At 39.2% G+C, this 20,317-nt stretch overlaps 1 protein-coding gene across 2 annotated transcripts in view; it reads right to left on the bottom strand.

Annotated features, from left to right (window-relative positions):
• Positions 1-20,317, bottom strand: part of LOC136875856 (uncharacterized) — a 289,779-nt gene that overhangs the window by 18,044 nt on the left and 251,418 nt on the right. For both annotated transcript variants that reach the window (XM_068228203.1, XM_068228204.1), the window contains exon 16: positions 19,599-19,770. In XM_068228203.1, the coding sequence (XP_068084304.1) occupies positions 19,599-19,770 (172 nt within the window). The remainder of the gene's footprint in view (positions 1-19,598; positions 19,771-20,317) is intronic.

Consider the following 20,317-nt stretch of genomic DNA (forward strand, 5'->3'; position numbering starts at 1 on the left):
AAGTGTGACGGCGAATATTCCTAAGCAATGAGCCGAATGGACAGTAGCCGAGAACATGTCCCAGAGTTTCAATCTGACCACAGCCACACCTGCAGTGGTTTTTCTCTTGGCTTCTACCATACAAGCTTATTAATGGAGCCACATCTGCCATCATTTTGATGCTTTCAATCCACTCTGCTGAAAGGCCTACCTTTTCTGTGAACCACTTATTTCCTTGAGAGTGTTGTGCGAACGGACAACCATTTTTTGAACTCCTCATTTCTTAGCCTTCCCCTGATAACTTTATTTGTTTTTCTTGTTTTTCCCGCAACACTGTTCAAATTACGGAAACAGTCGGCTTTTCCTTTCTCAGTATTTCTCCCACTGAGTACATATATGTTGTTAGATTTTTCCAGAATGTTTACCATGTTAAGATGTTGGATAAATGCTTCCCATTAGGCCTTAACTAATGCTAAACCTTTGTATTTTGTAGGTGAATAAATCATACCATTTGGAACATCAATAGGAAGTAAGAGAATCTCTTCGAGTGAACTCTTTAACAACTGGTCTATGTCCTTAGAGGATCCTTTTGGCACTGATCCAACAGAGCATTCTGTAATGGATACACAAGCGTTGGCCATATGTGGTTATTCAGTATCTTTAATTCTGATCAGCTTTCATAAGTGGAGTGACGATTAATTTCTGCTGTTTATCTTTTAGGTTATTAGTAACTTCATTAGAAAAATCTACCCCTAATATTTAATTGTTTCACCACTGCCAATGCTTTTGATCATTATTTTCTCTGATATATGGAGATTTGTTTCTTTAAGATTTCCTTTATCAATTATAATGCCTGAACTCTTGGATGCTTTCAAGCATTTTAATAGCGTTGAGTCCCAGTTCCTCAACAGATTCTTGATCTTTTGCTATCAACGCAATATAATCCGCAAAGCACATAATGGAAAGATTGTCAGTTCCAGGTACAAGCGAATATCTAAAGGCCTCCGTAACTGATTTTTCGCATAGTTCATCAATTATGAAATCGATTTACATTGGCGAAAGCGGTGCATCCTAAAAAAAGCCCCTCTGAAGATTGATATGTTTTGTTACACCCTTAATCGTCTGTATCCTAGTGCTGCTTTCAGACTGTGAATTTATAATTAATCTTCTTAATTTTGGTGATAAACAGGATGCTTCCAGTGTGGAACAAACATGTTATAACCGATATCATCATATACCTTTGTAATATCAAGAAATAATATTGCTGCATTACCATTTTCTTGTTTAACTTTCTCCCATACTGAACTAAAGATTGAAGTATTAATGTATGCACCAGGAAGTCTGATAAAACCTCTTTGATTTGGATTAAAGGAGATGACATCTTTTACCCGTTTATCTAATAACTTTTCAGTGATTCTTCTTAGGATTGAACATATTATTATTGGTCTCTATTCATTTATATCATTCACATCTCCATCTTTATGAATTAAAACGGTATGAACAACCTTGAAACATTCAGGAACCCATGTTTCTGTCAACATTATAGTTAGTATTTTTGCTATTATACTGGCTACTTGTGCACATTTAACAACCCTCATACGAACCTTGTCACGACCATGCGCTGCATCTATCACCATTTTTGCCATAGCATTCATTACTTCTTTAGAGCTTACTGTTATGTCTTCATAAGTAGAGGGTTCTGAATGTGGTGCTGGATAATTTTCTCTAACAGCACTGTTGGGGAGTAGAGGATTTCATACTGAATTCCTGATGAAAAAGGTTAGGATCAATCGTACAGGCATGCTTGTTATCCTTCAATATCATCCAACTAACTTTCTGCCTCTGATTATAAGAGATACTGTGCTTTTTCATGTTCATACTTCTCTCTTCGTATGTGTCTTTCCCTCTTGCCCTTTCTTGATGGATTACCTGGTACTTGATGATTTAAAATCATTTCCTTTCAATCTGTAGGTATTTGTCTTTCTTGCTTTGTAATACCTTGCTGCCGGATGTTTAGGTCCAAGAAGCATATCAATCGCATTTTCAAGATATTTATCGAATCCTTCACTTTTGATGTTAAAGATTTCTGCATTAGTTATATTATTGAATTCTTCTGACCATCTTTCTAAGCCTATGTTAAATTCATTCTTCTCTTCTTTGTGAGGCTTCCTAAGTAGATTTTTCCTTGTGTTTCCCCTGCCTTCTCCTGATTTAATATCTTTTGATATTTCAATAGAAATTTTTCTCTGTACTCTTGAAGATGAAATCTACTAATATGCTGGTTTACTCCTACAAACGTTTTTCCTCAAATGTAGCAAGTATTTTCTTTAAGAGACTTCAGAGATACTGTTTGAGTTCTGTGGGTGTCGCAGGTTGTACCAATATCTTCAATTTCATCTATACCTGTAGGTACTAATTGAGTCTCCTAATTTAAGGCGTCGCTTGCCCTTGAATCATTGTGATCATTATGAACCAGCCTTACATAGATGTGTAAACCCCTTTCTTAAAATCTTTGAAATGTATATGACATTTTAAAAAGTTTCTAGATGCAGACTGAAATTGTTCAATATACACTATGTAATCAAAAGTATCCGGACATCCCCAAAAACATACGTTTTTCATCTTAGGTGCATTGTGCTGCCACCTACTCCAGGTACTCCATAGCAGCATTCTCAGTAGTCATTAGACATCGTGAGAGAGCAGAATAGGTCACTCCGTGGAACTCACGGACTTCGAATGTGGTCAGGTGATTGGGTGTCACTTGTGTCAAAAGTCTGTACGCGAGATTTCCACACTCCTAAACATCCCTAGGTCCACTGTTTCTGATGTCATAGTGAAGTGGAAACATGAAGGGACATGTACAGCATGAAAGCATACAGGCCGACCTCGTCTGTTGACTGACAGACCGCCGACAGTTGAAGAGGGTAGTAAAGTGTAATAGGCAGGCAGGCAGGCATCTATCCAGACCATCACACAGGAATTCCAAACTGCATCAGGATCCACTCCGAGTACTATTACAGTTCGGCGGGAGGTGAGAAAACTTGGATTTCATGCTCGAGCGGTTGCCCATAAGCCACGCATCACGCAGGTCAATGCCAAACGACGCCTCGCTTGGTATAAGGAGCGTAAACATTGGACGATTGAACAGTGAAAAAATGTTGTGTGGAGTGACGAATCATGATACACAATGTGGCGATCAGATGGCAGGGTGTGGGTATGGCAAATGAACAGTGATATATAAGTAATAATAATAACAACGTAAACGTTTCCACCTTTTCAATACTAAAATATATTCACAAAATTATAAATTACATGTTTACGTTGTTATTATTATTACTTATATATTATTCTCAGTTCAATACGGACCAAAAACATGAAATTCATAACCATTAAAAATGAACAGTGAACGTCATCCGCCAGCATGTGTAGTGCCAACAGTAAAATTCGGAGGCAGTGGTGTTATGGTGTAGTCGTGCTTTTCACATGGAGGGGGCTTGCACCCCTGGTTGTTTTGCATGGCATTATCACAGCACAGTCCTACATTGATGTTTTAAGCACCTTCTTGCTTCTCGCTGCTGAAGAGCACTTCGGGGATGGCGACTGCATCTTTCAACATGATCGAGCACCTATTCATAATGCACGGCCTGTGGCGGAGTGGTTACATGACAATAACATCCCTGTCATGGACTGGCCTGCACAAAGTCCCGACCTGAATCCTATAGAACACCTTTGGGATGTTTTGGAACGCCGACTTCGTGCCAGACCTCACCAACCGACATCGCAACCTCTCCTCAGTGCAGCGCTCTGTGAAGAATGGGCTGCCATTCCCCAAGCAACCTTCCAGCATCTGATTGAACGTATGCCTGCGAGAGTGGAAACTGTCATCAAGGCTAAGGGTGGGCCGACACCATATTGAACTCCAGCATTACCGATTAGTGTTGGCTACTGAATGTATGATTCGAAGCAGTGTATCGATTCATTCAAGTGTCCGAGTGAATCGATTCACAGGAACGGCGAGCTCACGGCACATGATTCAGCTTACTCCCAGCGGACAGTGCTGAGTGGCGCACTCACTGGACGTTGCCGGGGAGCCGAGCTTCCGCTGCAGCGAGACAGTGAATCAGTGAATCATGGCACATCGAAAGAATCGTGAACGAGCGCGGCTCAGTGGGACACATGATACACACGGCTCCTTATCGGCTCACTGGACACGCGGAGAGCCGAGCTTCCGCTGCAGCGAGACATACAGTGAGCCATGGCACATCGAAAGAATCGTGAACGAGCGCGGCTCAGTGAGACACAAGATACACACGGCTCCTTATCGGCTCACTGCAGCGAGACATACAGTGAGCCATGCTACACTGAAAGAATCGTATGCTATAATGGACTCTCGAGCTAAGCTCATTTGAAAATAATACCCATTTGCATTCACTGTCCTCTTCTTACAGGGAGGTTTAAATAATAGATGGATTTATTTGCAGTGTTAAAAAGGTAGTCACAACATAATTCTGAAGTAGCTAGTAAGTAGGTAGGCTATTAGGTTATACTATTTATTAGTTTAATGAACCTTAGTATTATAACTTAGTTGACATTTGACAATTAAACTCGACTCTAGCCTGCCCTATGACTATGAGTCATGCTCATGACCACTCAAAAGTACCTGTTTTATATTGGGAAGAACGGCTCAGTATTCTCTCAGTTTACATGTCACATCGTTGCACAAGACTTCAATCATATGTGGACAGACGCAATAACAGTATGTTGAATCAGAAAACCAGCGGGCTACTGTACATCTCGGGTAGCCTATAAAAAATGTGACTATTAAAAAAATCCTCAGTTGATAGAAAAATACTTTTTTTTAAAATGACTGAGCGAGTTGTCGTGCGGTTAATATCGTGTGGCTATGCGCTTGCATTCGGGGGATGGTGGGTTCGAATCCCACCGTAGGCAGCCGTTAAGATGGTTTTTCCGTAGTTTCCCCATTTTCACACCAGGAAATGCTGGGACTGTACCTTAATTCAGGTCATGGCTGCTACCTTCCTAATCCTAACCTTTCCCACCCTGCGTCACCGGAAACCTTCGATGTATTAGAGTAACTAGCATTTTTTTCTAAGAAAGGAGTTCATAGTATGAAGACCAGATGGCAGCTGCGAGCACTAAATGCTGTTGCTGCTGTCTTACCAGCACATACTACACAGATGCAGTAGGAGCGGTGACCAATGAGCCGTGAATCGGATCACTGTATCGATTCAGTAACGTGAACGGAATCAAATGAATCGATTCAGTAAAATGAATCGAATGTCCCATCACTATTACCGATGGAGGGCGCCACGAACTTGTACGTCATGTTCAGCCAGGTGTCCGGATACTTTTGATCACATAGTGCATGCATCACTTGTATGTTCTAAACCAACACTAGTACCCATACACTGGTAGTTGGGGATATCTTTACTTCCTAACATGTTACCTGTAAGTGCTGCTGACTCTTTCAAATGTTCACCTTCGTCTTCATTATCACTAGGCAAAAGCTTCCGTTCTTGTGGTTTTATTCTGGTGTATTTTGTATCATGATTTGCAGCATCATAACTATTTACATACATTTATTTAACTCGAATCATAACCTAGCCTGGATATCTACAAGATTTTGGTCATCATAAAGTTAAACAGAATGGCAGCAATCTTTGCAGACTAATACAAAGTTGTATAAAAAATTAAAATGACATTAACATGAAGGAACTGTGCAGCATACATTGAGTATGTAAGCTCTAGACATGGAACATATATACTAAAAAAGGAAACAGACTGAAATGTCATATACCGGTACTACAATTATTCTACTTATCTTTATTTCTCAATCTGTCTTTTCTTGACTTTCCTATCATATATCTTAAGTATTTCATTTTGCTGGCTATAATTCTACTCTACTCTCTACCTGCCATTGTTCAGGTCTCAGCCACATAAGTCAATATGAGTGCATAATACATTTTGAACATTATCTCTTTACACTTCCTTGGTTTCTCCTTATTCCAGACAAGGTTTCTTACACTCTGGTAGTGTGCATTACCCTGTTGCACCCTCTTGCTAATCTCCATGTCCAGCCTCATATTCTGCTTTAATTCACTCTCTATGTACCTGAAACTATCAACAATTTCAAGGTTTTGACCACCAATTTTCACAATGCATTTCCCATGTCTTTCTCAGTCTTGCTTTTCTCTGTGCTGATTTTCAAACCATACTTTTCAATTTTCTTGTTCAGTGCATCAAGTTGCTCTTGTACTGCTTTACTGTTTGTTCACCAGACCATAACATCATGTGCAAATAGTAATAACTTCATCTCCCTATTCCTGAACAGTAACCAGAACAAATGGGGGACACATACATGAGCAGAGAGATTGAACAATATTTTTCTAACAGACATTGTTTTCCGTTATTTGAAGAGTATATTGCTTTATAGTTGTCAGTTTGTGTTTAACGGATGCCTACATTCTATTTTTTTTTTTTTTTTGCTATTTGTTTTACGTCGCACCGACACAGATAGGTCTTTTGGCGACGATGGGATAGGAAAGGCCAAGGAAGTGGAAGGAAGCGGCCGTGGCCTTAATTAAGGTACAGCCCCGGCATTTGCCTGGTGTGAAAATGGGAAACCACGGAAAACCATTTTTAGGGCTGCCGACAGTGGGGCTCGAACCCACTCTCTCCCGATTACTGGATACTGGCCGCAATTAAGCGACTGCAGCTATCGAGCTCGGTACATTCTATTTTGATTTGCAACCGATGACCTTCGATGTTAAACAACAATCATCATCATCATCATCATCATCATCATCATCATCATCATCATCATCATCATCATCGTCATGTATTTTGATTTAAAATACTGGTACAGTATATGTCACTTGAAATATCACTAATCTGTTACCTAATAAATAGGGAACAAGAAATGGAGTTTTCTTAAGGTGAGTTTAAACGTTTTGACACTAATGTATGTTTTTATACTCTTTACAGTACAGAAAGAAGGACTCTGGTGAAGTGAAGTTTACAAAATATACTCTCAGGTCACTCAGTCTGACGTAGGCTACAAATGACAGATCAAGACATTTCATAACTGATTAAAAATATTTAATACAATGTCTTCAGATCTAGAAGAACACATTATGTGCTTTAACCTCTCAGCATGCGATGACTTTCACTATCTGGCTACCCTGTGCTGTGGGAGGAGTAGAGCACCAAGCATACTGTGAGTTCAGGCTTTTAGTTCGGGCATAACTGACGAACGATTCAATGAATTTAATCAAAATTGTCATTTTGTTATAAATGCATAAAAACACAAACAGCATAAGTTACTGGAATTTCCTAAGGTCAATGAAGTGGAGTAATCTTGTAATGCTTTCAAATCGAACAAGGGATATGGCTGAACCAAATATAAGAGTAGCTAGTACCTGAATTTTTTTTCCTTTTTAAGAAATAAGATCTCAGTACAAGTTTCTGTACTATGCTCATTGACACATACAATGCAAAACTTCACACATTTCCTCCACAGTAACTGGTACCCGTTGATTTACCCTCGATCAAAATGGAAATAACATACCGTGTGACCACATGTGATGTTGAGCATTAATATCTACCTGTTCTACTGCCATCTTTACGAACTCGACAGTAAAAACTGAAAAATGTTCAAAGCATATAAGCAGTTCTTTGCAGAATTTTGAGGTCCATGATCTGCTGTAAACATTTCCCTATACCCTCTGTAATTATCCATGTCTTCCCACACAAACTCACCATCAATAATATTACAGACAATATTTTCCCGCATATCGAAAGCAACATCAATGTCATGATCACTAATTTCACTCTCAGATTCCGTATCCCAGTCCTCGTTTAACGAAACAAAATTTTCCGTATCATCATTCCGTAAAACAATTTTTGAATTTGCAATCACAAGAAAAGGTTTAGCTGCCATGATGTCAGCAACAGAACCTGTTGCTTTTTCACGTGTGATATATACATAATAGATAAAACATGATAGATATGCACATCAAATGAAAGATCAATGCTCATCTATAGTTCAAGAACTATTCACAAGATAGAAGCACAAAACACAAACTGCTATGTGCATGTAATGTACGTCACTTCGCGACAGAGAGCGTTTGGGGAGTCAGCATGCAGTGTACGGCACTCCACGTTGAGTGGTTAAGAGTATCTGTATTGAATTTGTTAAGCAATGGCATATGCTATTATTCTGTGTGGTTCTTTTTCTATGTTTTCTCTGACAATATCTCTTGTATGTGCAATAAAATTTTAGTAATGGCAACTTTTGACTATTTTTAGATAATTTACTTTTTATCAGATTTTACAATCTCTCAACTACTTATCCCCTTAGTTTCCATTTTTACTTCACTTCTCATAGCATGTGGTTAAGATTTTGTAAAAATTTACAACAGAAGTTTGTCACTTGCAGAGAAGACAATACCTTCCTGAATAGTTTTACTTCATTGTGGAAACGCCTGCCAGTGAATAAATCTCTTCAGATGTAGGAAGACGTAGTAGTCACAAGATGCAACGTTAGGGCTGTGGGAGGGGTGATTCAATAGCTGAAAACCAACAGATTTAATAAGAGCATTTAACAGAAGTACTGGGGACTGTATTGTCATGAAGCAACAAAACTACAGGAGAATGGACTGTGCTACAAATTAATTTTCAAGGACTGATGTTTGGCATGAAGTCCACCAGCAAAACACTGCATGTGTTTCCATATTTTTAGTAAGTTGAGAATGCCTGTTTCATAGGCAATGACATGTGTATCCATTCCAACAATTGCTGTTTGGATTCAGGAGTCATGTGAGGCACTCTTGTTTATTCATCTTCATCTTCCAGTAATAATTAATCAACTTCCTCATGGTATTGGGTCACACACACAAAAAAAAAAAAAAAAAAAAGCATTGGCACACATCTTCAGTTTATGTTTCTCGGAAAGCATCTTTGGAACTCATCAAGAATGGATCCCCCTCCGAGTCCAAGTTCTCTGACAATTTTGTAGAAAAGTGACCTTAACACTTGTGAGAAATGCAATGACTTTGTGGGAATTATGATTTGTCCATTTTCACTAATTTAGATATGCACTGCATGCACAAGATTGTCGAGTGTGGGTCATCTTACAGTTTCTCCCAACCTTCCTTGAATAAGCTCATCCATTTACAAACTTTGCCATGCCTCATGGCCTTGGGGATGAATACTTCACAGATCTAATAATGAATCTCTACCAATGTCACATCTCACTCCGTCAAGAATATGACATCTGACTTTATTAAACATTCATTCACACAGTACGTAAAGCACAATGGCTACCGGCATAGCTAAAATGGTGTCTGTTTGTGCGTCACGAGTGAATGAAAATGTGCAAAATTAGGAATTTGTAGACCTACAAAAGTTATTGGAAACAGTCCTTACTTACAAATAAAGGTCTTAATTCAATATCAATCAACCAATCAATTAATACTGATCTGCATTTAGGGCAGTCGCCCAGGTGGCAGATTCCCTATCTGTTGCTTTCCTAGCCTTTTCCTAAATGATTTCAAAGAAATTGGAAATTTATTGAACGTCTCCCTTGGTAAGTTATTCCAATCCCTAACTCCCCTTCCTATAAACAAATATTTGCCCCAGTTTGTCCTCTTGAATTCCAACTTTATCTTCATATTGTGATCTTTCCTACTTTTATAAATGCCATTCAAACTTATTTGTCTACTAATGTCATTCCACGCCATCTCTCCGCTGACAGCTCGGAACATACCACTTAGTCGAGCAGCTCTTCTTCTTTCTCTCAATTCTTCCCAACCCAAACTTTACAACATTTTTGTAACGCTACTCTTTTGTCGGAAATCACCCAGAACAAGTCGAGCTGCTTTTCTTTGGATTTTTTCCAGTTCTTGAATCAGGTAATCCTGGTGAGGGTCCCATACACTGGAACCATACTCTAGTTGGGGTCTTACCAGAGACTTATATGCCCTCTCCTTTACATCCTTACTACAACCCCTAAACAGCCTCATAACCATGTGCAGAGATCTGTACCCTTTATTTACAATCATACTTATGTGATTGCCCCAATGAAGATCTTTCCTTATATTAACACCTAGTTACTTACAATGATCCCCAAAAGGAACTTTCACCCCATCAACGCAATAATTAAAACTGAGAGGACTTTTCCTATTTGTGAAACTCACAACCTGACTTTTAACCCCGTTTATCAACATACCATTGCCTGCTGTCCATCTCACAACATTTTCGAGGTCACGTTGCAGTTGCTCACAATCTTGTAACTTATTTATCACTCTATAGAGAATAACATCATCCGCAAAAAGCCTTACCTCCGATTCCACTTCTTTACTCATATCATTTATACATATAAGAAAACATAAAGGTCTGATAATACTGCCTTGAGGAATTCCCCTCTTAATTATTACAGGGTCAGATAAAGCTTCACCTACTCTAATTCTCTGAGATCTATTTTCTAGAAATATAGCAACCCATTCAGTCACTCTTTTGTCTAGTCCAATTGCACTCATTTTTGCCAGTAGTCTCCCATGATCCACCCTATCAAATGCTTTAGACAGGTCAATCGCGATACAGTCCATTTGACCTCCTGAATCCAAGATATCTGCTATACCTTGCTGGAATCCTACAAGTTGAGCTTCAGTGGAATAACCTTTCCTAAAACCGAATTGCCTTCTATCGAACCAGTTATTAATTTCACAAACATGTCTAATATAATCAGAAAGAATGCCTTCCCAAAGCTTACATACAATGCATGTAAACATGTGCCCTTGTCCTAAGGTGGTACACCTCTTTTCAGGCACAACCGCAAAGGAGGTGAGCTGCAAGTACCATTATAACCACACACCAGCTCTCCTGCCATTCTTATATCTCTGGTAATACTGGGAATTGAACCCAGGCCTCCGAGGACAGCAGCTAATAGCACTAACCTTTACACTATGGAGGCAATAATGTACAACGGGTGATTGTTTAGTCTGCCCTGTCAATTACAATGGGTGATTGTTCTGCTCCGATAACCAAGAGTTCGTGGTCGTTTTCACTTCTTCGTCATCATTGTAGTGGTTGCCGCTGAGGTGATGTTTGAGGTGGTGGAACAGATGGTAATCGTTTGGCGCAAGGTCAGGGCTGTAGGGTGGGTGGTCTAAAACATCCCAGCCAAAAGTGTCCAATAAACCTCGGGTTTGAGCTGCAATGTGAGGCCTTGCATTGTCGTGGAGAAGGACAATTCCCTTTGTCAGTATGTCCCGTATTTTGTTTTGTATTACTCTGCGTAGCTTTCTCAAGGTTTGGCAGTAGGCTTCCACATTGATAGTGGTTCCTGGTTACATGAAGTCGACCAACAAAACACCATGCATATCCCAAACCACGGACGCCATGATCTTGCGCTGGGACAGAGTTTGTTTGGCCTTCACCTTTACAGGTGCATGTGTGTGTCTCCATACCATGCTCCGTTGCTTCAATTTGGGCATGACATACGAAACCCATGTTTCATTTTCCATTACGTTCTGGCTCAACATGTTGTCACCTTTTTCGGCATAACGAGTTAAAAACGTCATTGAACACTCACATCTTTTGTTTTTGTGGTCCTCCATTAGGAGTTTAGGGACCCAATGGGAGCACAGTTTCCTAAAGTTTAGGTTTTCAGAAACAATTTTGTAAAGCACTGACCCAGACACATCAACAAAGGCATTTGAGAGAGCTGTTATTGTGAAGCATCCGTCCTCATGAATCTTCGCTTCAACTGAAGCCACCAAATCGTCTGTGATCAGAGATGGGTGACCAGAGCAGGCCTCATCATGGATGTTGTCACGGCCGTCTTTGAAGTCTCATACCCACTTACACACTTTGCCTTCACTCATAGCATTAGCACTGTACACTTCCAAATCTGTCGGTGAATGTCTGCAGCAGAGAGGTTCCTTGCCAACAAAAACTGTATCACTGACTGAACCTCGCATGGGGCGGGCGAGTCAATAATCTTGAACATTTGAGCAAGCACAGAACAGAACCATACAGGTGAGCAACAGAGCTGCAACTGAGCGCAAACTACCAGTGTCTACAACAAAACGGCCCTTACTTAAAAAACACGCCTCATAAAAGTGGTCGAGCTCCAACTTAATTCTGCCACCAACAGAGAACACCACACAAACCAAACAAGAAATGATTTTAGTAGTGATATAACTCCATCTGCCTCTTTGTACCTTGATGTGGTTTAATACTTTTCAAGAATGACTGATTCCAAAGTGATATCAAGTGACTCTAATGAGACTGAGGTTTATGACAAATGTTTTTAATTTATTTTAAAAAATTGTATAACAAGAGACTTTGAATTCTTCTCTCAGACTCAAAGGATGCTTACAGACACCTGCACTATGATTTGAGAGTATCTTATTGGTATGTGATTTTCTGTTTTAACCTTGGTTGCCCCCTCCCTCCTGTTCCTTCTCCTTCCCTTCTCAAGCATAGTCTTTGTAGCTGGTTGTGTCCAGCGTTTGAGTCTCATTATTTATTTGTCGCTATATCTGAGCATCTACTTTGGGGTTCCTTCCCAACCCAAGGCTGCTGGGCTGCGAGCATCGGAGCGTAAGTCGTGACTGAATGTTGCATATATATATATTGAGTGAAAGGTCAATGCTTGTGGCAGCGAATGGGTGTGTAATTGGGTAAGAGTTGTGCTTCTGTGTGTGCTGTGCTGTGTGGACATGCCGGGCTCGTAACCCAGGAGGCCTGTGGGCCAGTTGAAGGCCGTTTCATTTTTGTAATATATATTTCTTTAGTGTTACATTCTGGTAATTCTTCTATTACTTTTATATTACCTTTTGAGAATAGATTTTCTGTTCTCATGTGATGAATGTACGACGCCAATAGAAGTTTATTGGTTTATTATTGGAAGGGTGCTTCAGTTATGATATTGCAAATATTTTGTTACCTTTGAATAAAGGACAGATGAATTTATGGATGGAAAACTCCCTGACCTCGGTTCACCCCACTTCCCCTCTGGGTAGGTTCCTTTTTCCTCGGCCCTAATGCTAGCACCTTCTCAGGTGGTAGTATTATTGCATGGTTTACATCTGTAAATTCAATCTTGTCTATTATTCTTATTTAAAGGGGTAAATATGCCTAATCCTAGTAAAGATGCACAAGGGTCAATTGGACCTGTTAATGAAGATAAGATACGCGACTGTTTCTGTCTCGAATTGCTATGAACCGAAGATCTGGGATATGAACTGAGTATTAAGGGTGTTTCTCCTGCTGGCACATTAGACAATAACATTAGATTACTTCATTCCTCATTAAGTAACCCTGTTAGTTTATCAAGCTGTCAACCTTCCATTGTTCTAAGAGTGCGTTAGGTCATATCGGCTTTTCTCCGTCTCAAATAGAGTCCACGCAGGACGAGTTTAGTCATGGCCAAGGTAATGTCACACGAAAGCAGATTCATCGTATTAAAGCTTGCCTGCTTCATTACAGGAACCGTGTGTCTGATCTCCAGGTATTATTTGGTGATAGTATGGGTGATGATGTGAAAACCTTATTAGTTTTGTGGTCTGGTAAAATTGAGTCACTTTTGAGAATGGGAGATAGTCTGTTTTCTGTCTCTGTTGAAAATAAGCCTGCTGAAGTTTCTGAACAGGAGACTTCGCAAGCACCGCCTGTTCACCCCGTTTCATGCGGCGGTGATTCATGTACGACCGAGAATGTTTCCTCAGTCGTTAATTTCACAAAGCTACTGCATCCGCTGCAATTACTTATTAAAGGGATGATGTCTTATTCTATAAACTGTATCGAACAAGTTATTGAGTTCTTGTGCACTCTAATTGAATTTCTTTAGCACAGTGCTGTATATGGTGTCAAAGATGATCTGATTTTTCAAATTATTTATCCGCATGCTTCTGGAAACTTAGCCAGTCTGAACATGATTCTCTTGGGGATTTCCATGCAAAATTATTATGTGAATGTATTTGTACCAGAGCACGATCTTCTCTAGTGCAGCGACATTTCTTTCGAGTACAAAGAAGTAATGAATCACTTTCAGAGTATGTTAGGGACATTAAAACGTATTTGAGAGTCTTCTGCTTGAAATATTCGGAAAGTGAGATTGTGAGTTCAATTGTTGAAGGTCTGACGCCTGAGAATAGGTCTTAATTGTCATTTTCATTAAGGCCTAATTTTTTCCTTGAGCTAGAAAACACTTGCATTGCTTCAGAAGGAGTGAAGTATGTGGACTCACTCCATAATATTGATAGACCATCATCTAGTAGTGCTTCTGTCTCTGTCTCGCCTTCTGTAGACAAAACACGACATTGTTTTCCACGTAAATCAGCAGACCATCTATGAAATGCTTGCCCTCGACGGCAGTTTTCTAAACCTAGCAGTGGTAACTCCGGTTCTCAGCCCGCAGAACGTAAGTGTTACAAGTGTGGGTCTGCCACACATTTATGTCCTCACTGTCCTGTACTTAAACAAAATCGTACCCAATCATCTAGCGGTGATCGCAGCAATAGGAGTTGACTAGGAAAGCTATCATGTAACAGAGTGGCAGAAGGAGTGCCAGATGCACTCGATGTTAATCCGCCAATGTTCATTCTTGAAAATGAAGGTTGTTCTGATCTTTCAAGTTTGTTTGAATGCCATTTGTTTGGGTCTCCTAGTAATTTGTGACACTGGACTCGGGTAAAGGCCATTTAATGCTTTATTAAGAGAATGTTTTGGTAACTGATGTTCTAGGTACCAACTGATGAGCCCACCCTAGCACACGAGGGCGGAACGCTGGCAACCAAGAGTGAGCTAGCTGGAAAATTTATAATGTCCAATAACGGACCATTTATATTGGTATTATAAATTTGCTCATTCAGGACAAATATTTCAGATTCCCTATGGGAATCAACATCTATATCATCTGATGGCCAAGCAGGCATCAATTTTTAGTGATGAGACAAAGTCTCTTAGTGCATTGGCACTGCCGGTGGCTCCAGTTAGCCTACGCAGTGGCCTCCACGGTATGCACTAGCCAGTGTATTGGTAGGTGTGCTAGGTACCAACTGATGAGCCCACCCTAGCACACGAGGGCGAAACGCTGGCAACCAAGAGTGAGCTAGCTGGAAAATTTATAATGTCCAATAACGGACCATTCATATAGGTATTATAAATTTGCTCATTCAGGACAAATATTTCAGATTCCCTATGGGAATCAACATCTATATCATCTGATGGCCAAGCAGGCATCAATTTTTAGTGATGAGACAAAGTCTCTTAGTGCATTGGCACTGCCGGTGGCTCCAGTTAGCCTACGCAGTGGCCTCCACGGTATGCACTAGCCAGCGTATTGGTAGGTGTGCTAGGTACCAACTGATGAGCCCACCCTAGCACACGAGGGCGAAACGCTGGCAACCAAGAGTGAGCTAGCTGGAAAATTTATAATGTCCAATAACGGACCATTTATATTGGTATTATTAACTGATGTTCTCACCGAGTTTCAGTAATATACTATTGGTCTCTTGGTAATGTCTAAGTTTTGAGGTGTTCTGACTTTTAATATAGTAACTTATTCAGAAAGTGATGACTGTATGTCTGGCCAATATTAGGATATGTATTATTCTGTTTCCCTAAATTTATGCCTGGAGCTATGATTTGTCAGGTCATATTTAGGATATTGTAGAGGTTATTTCCAGGTTACTTATTATTGTAAGTTCTGTATATATATATTTTCTCAGTTCGACATGTCAATTCTTTATTTTGAGGCCTCATATTAGAGTAAGTATATGTACTGTGTGTGTAATGTTCCGTCGTTCACTAGTTTGCTACATTTGAGAAGTATTCCTTGTTCCCCAATCCTTTTACCTAATTTTGGTGCCGCCTTTCTGCTGTGTTTGATTTATTATTACAAGATATTAGAATCATTCCGTATTGACGGTTTTCACTTTACAATGCGGCCTTCCGACCCCTCTATAATACGCAAAACACCAGCCAACATTATGAAACAATAATGAAGAAAGGGACCGCTAGATTGAGAAGATATTGAGAATGCTGCTATTTCTAAAGCCTTAAATTTCATGGTGTTTTTTTCTCCTTATCACAGGCTTTTCACCTGCAGGTTAATTCAGGCTTGGTTTCTCTCAAAATGTTTGCTCCCGCTCTCCTCCTGACCAATTTGATGTGATGGGTTTCCACTAGGATGATTTTGACAGCGATTTCAAACTGTTTTGTCATTTTTATAAACCAATAATTTGTAAACTATGAGGTCCACAACCTCACCATGTGCTACTATTATTCATTTCTATCTGCATCATTTGTTTTCTCATTCCCTTGTTTCTTAGGTTAACGCAGTTTTTAGTATCAATTATTATTTCAAATTAACACCTGTTTCACTGAATTTTGTCGCAATAAGTTGTTTTTTGCTCTGCATATTGATGTAAATATTGTATATTTGTGCTAATTTTGTTTCCGTATAGGCTCTCTTTTGTTTGTTTTTTCATTTGCGCTTTCATTATGTTTTTTAGCATTTTTTCAACTCATATTATGTAAATTATTCCAACCCCCCTAATTTTTTCACTGAAGATGGCTCAAACGAGCTGAAACATGTCTGAACTTGTTTACTCCGTCTAATGACGGAATATATGATGTATTGAATAGGAAGATACTTTCATTTTTCGCCATTGTAAAGTGTTTGATTTATGTCGCAGGAATTCGTCTGGGAGTAATTGTGGTGTTAACGAGACTTTGGAGAATCCTCAAATCCAATCCTAATGGTTCGAGATGGCCAGTCGATCCACTAGGAGAAGTTTGATGCCTCCCTCTTTGGGGCTTGGTGCTGTGCTATGTGATGTTGGGGCATCATTATTCTATACCTGTTACCCACTGCCTCATCGGGGATATGCTATATGCTGTCCTGAGACACTGTTTGTCACCAGTGTGGTCTAGTCTGCTGTCCAGCTGTTGGAGACTTAAGTCTCCTCTGTGCAGAGTGTGCTACCCGCTCTGTTTACCTGACCTTCTATGAACTCGTATCGGCTCTCGGCACACCTGGCGTTGTGTGTGTGTTTGTCGCATGCTGGAAAACCGGTTGAGTGAGTGACCTCGTCAATTCACTGCTACAAGTCTAGCTACATGTTATATTGACAGCTACAGTGTGAAGTGTTAGTACTATATTCAGTGCCACGCACATGTGTGTATTGTATCCCCAATGGTCCAGGGATAAAACTGTGTGAAGTGAATTGTATGGGCTTGGCAAAGTCTCAGGCGCAGAGGATATCACAGATGTTTTTCATTTATTTTAAAAAATTATATAACAAGAGAATGCGAATTGTTCTCTCAGACTCTCAGATGCTATGATTTGAGAGTATCTTTTTATCTTTTTGGTATGTAATTTTCTGTTTCAACATTGGTTGCCACCCCCCCCCTCCTCCTCTCCTGTTCCTTCCCCTTCCTTTCTCAATAATAATTTGTTTTGTTTTGTTATTTGTTTTACGTCCCACTAACTACTCTTTACGGTTTTCGGAGACGCCGAGGTGCCAGAATTTTATCCCGCAGGATTTCTTTTACGTGCCAGTAAATCTACCGACACGAGGCTGACGTATTTGAGCACCTTCAAATACCACCGGACTGAGCCAGGATCGAACCTGCCAAGTTGGGGTCAGAAGGCCAGCGCCTCAACCGTCTGACCCACTCAGCCCGGCCTTCCTTTCTCAAGCGCAGTCTTGGTGGCTGGTGGTGTCCAGCATTTGAGTCTTATTATTTATTTGCTGCTCTATCTGAGCATCTACTTTGGGGATCCTTTCGAAGCCGAGGCTACTGGAATGCGAGCATCGGAGCGTAAGTCATGAGTGAATGATGCATGTATATATTGAGTGAAAGGTTAATGCTTGTGGCAGCGAATGGGTGTGTAATTGGGTAAGAGTTGTGCTTCTGTGTGTGCTGTGCTGTGTGGGTGTGCCAGGCTCGTAGCTCAGGGGCCTATGGGCCAGCTGAAGGCCGTTTCATTTCTGTAATTTCTTTAATGTTACATTCTGGTAATACTTCTATTACTTTTATATTACCTTTTAATAATAGATTTTCTATTCTCTTGTGATGAATGTACGAGGCCAATAGAAGTTTATTGGTTTACTATTGAAAGGGTGCTTCAGTTATGATATTGTGAATATTTTGTTACCTTTGAATAAAGGACAGGTGAATTTATGGATGGAAAACTCCCTGACCTCGGTTCACCCCATTTCCCCTCTGGGTAGGTTCCTTTCTCCTCGGCCCTCATGCTAGCACCTTCTCAGGATTCAGATTTTCACATTACTGCAGGTCAAGTTAATTTACATAAATATTTTCTTAGTATCATAGAGATTTCTTTTTTTTTTTTTTTTTTTTTTTTTTTTTTTTAAGGTGTTCACAAATTTCAGTTGTGTTGACAACAATGGAAAATGCAGGTTTCTTTCTGAATTTACTGCAAATAATCAGGGCAAAAGAAAGCATACTCGAAGCAAAAAGAGTGAAAGAAACGTAGACACGTATGAACAAAATATTGGGAAAAGAAAACCTGAAGTATATAAATCATAATTATTTTTTAATTTGTACATTAGATATCAGTACTGATGCAGGTAATGCTTCAAATGACAGAGAAAGACATCCCAAAACAGCAGAAACTGTTACTGATGGTTGTGGAAACAGAAAGACTGCAAATATTCAGGGTAAAAGAAAGTACACTTGAAGCAAAAAGGGTGAAAAATCTGTAGACATGTATGAACAAAATATTCAGAAAAGAAAAAGAAACACTGGGAGTTGTACTCAACAAAAACTGGTAAAACAATTTCCACCAAAACATTTCAAAAATATGGACTGCAAGTGTGTGCCTAAATGTTCAAATAAAATTTCAGGTGATAAGAGAAAGAATTTTCATGTCAATTTCTGGGCCATGGGTGATCTTGATTGGCAAAACAGTTACCTTAATGGTTTATGTGCCTACTATTCATTTAAACACCGACCAAAAAATGGTTCTGGTTCTCAGAAAGGTTGTATTTTTAATACTGAGTAATTTAATTTAATGTCATTTAATGATATTTTGTGTTCTAAAAAAGAATGTGGTATGGAACATGTTCTGTTTTACAGTTTGATGGAATGATATTTGTGTTTTAAATAAAAATTATGTCCTACAATGCAAGTTAATGATATTTTGTGTTCTAAAAAGGGATTCTGTCACTTTAACTATAATACAATCAATTTTCATTGCAGAAAAATTCTTGTTCATCTCCAATGTGAATTTATTTTATTTTTGCAATGGTACATCTCCTCTGGCCCACCTTTTTGGGGAATATTCCACTGATATGTAATTAATGAAAGCCATAGATAGAAAGGTCAGTCTCTTGTAACAAGTTATGGACTTCAATTATATTTCAGGTACCTCACATACAGAATATTCACCATTCATTTATATTCAAGCCTCTAGCTCAAAATGAACTAAATACAAGTTGTACCACTATTAAAATAAGGCCTTCAAATTATCCTTCATAATATGAATACCAGTACATTTTAATTCAAGTTATTCTGAAATTAAAATCTGTATTTTAGTATTTGCACATTGTTAAACTTACCTAAACTGCAACTGAAAAATACAAGGGTATCAGATGGTAAACAACCATTTGGAATATGACTTAAAAGATCCTTCTCATCTTTTTTAGGATCCTTCCCAGGGTTACTGCCTCCAGAATACTTCTCCTTCTTTTGAAGTATCATACCAGAATCAATACGGTCACCTCGACAGGCCTAGTAAAAATTAAAACAAGAATACATTTGAAAAACATAGCTTCAGTAAATAATAAACAAATACTATTATATTCATTATGTTTTTCAAGTTGCTTTACATCACTCCAACACAGATAGGTCTTTGGCAACAATGGGATAGGAAAGGGCTAAGAGTGGAACAGAAGTGACCATGGATTTATTTATTTACATAGTTTACGCCCACATTGGAGCACTTAAATCAAATCCAAATACATTTACGTTAACAAAGAATTAACTGAAGATTTAGCTTGCATCATCTTCTTCCTTTGCCAAAACCTCTTCATTCTGGCTGACCTGGCTGCCCTTTCTTCATCAGATATGACATATTGTTCGTGTTGTACAGTTTTTAATGACAATCTTATTTGTTTGTTCTTGAGAATCCTTTTTTCTTCTCTATTTTCAATTTGCTTCATTGTAATATTCAGCTCTTCTAAATCATTCTGAACTTCTTTAAACCAATTATTTTTTGTTTTACTTTTACAAAAGTAATTAAATAGTTGTTTTATTATCTTATTATCATTTAATGTAG

Source organism: Anabrus simplex, chromosome 6, assembly GCF_040414725.1.
Source record: "Anabrus simplex isolate iqAnaSimp1 chromosome 6, ASM4041472v1, whole genome shotgun sequence".
Lineage (NCBI taxonomy): Eukaryota > Metazoa > Arthropoda > Insecta > Orthoptera > Tettigoniidae > Anabrus > Anabrus simplex.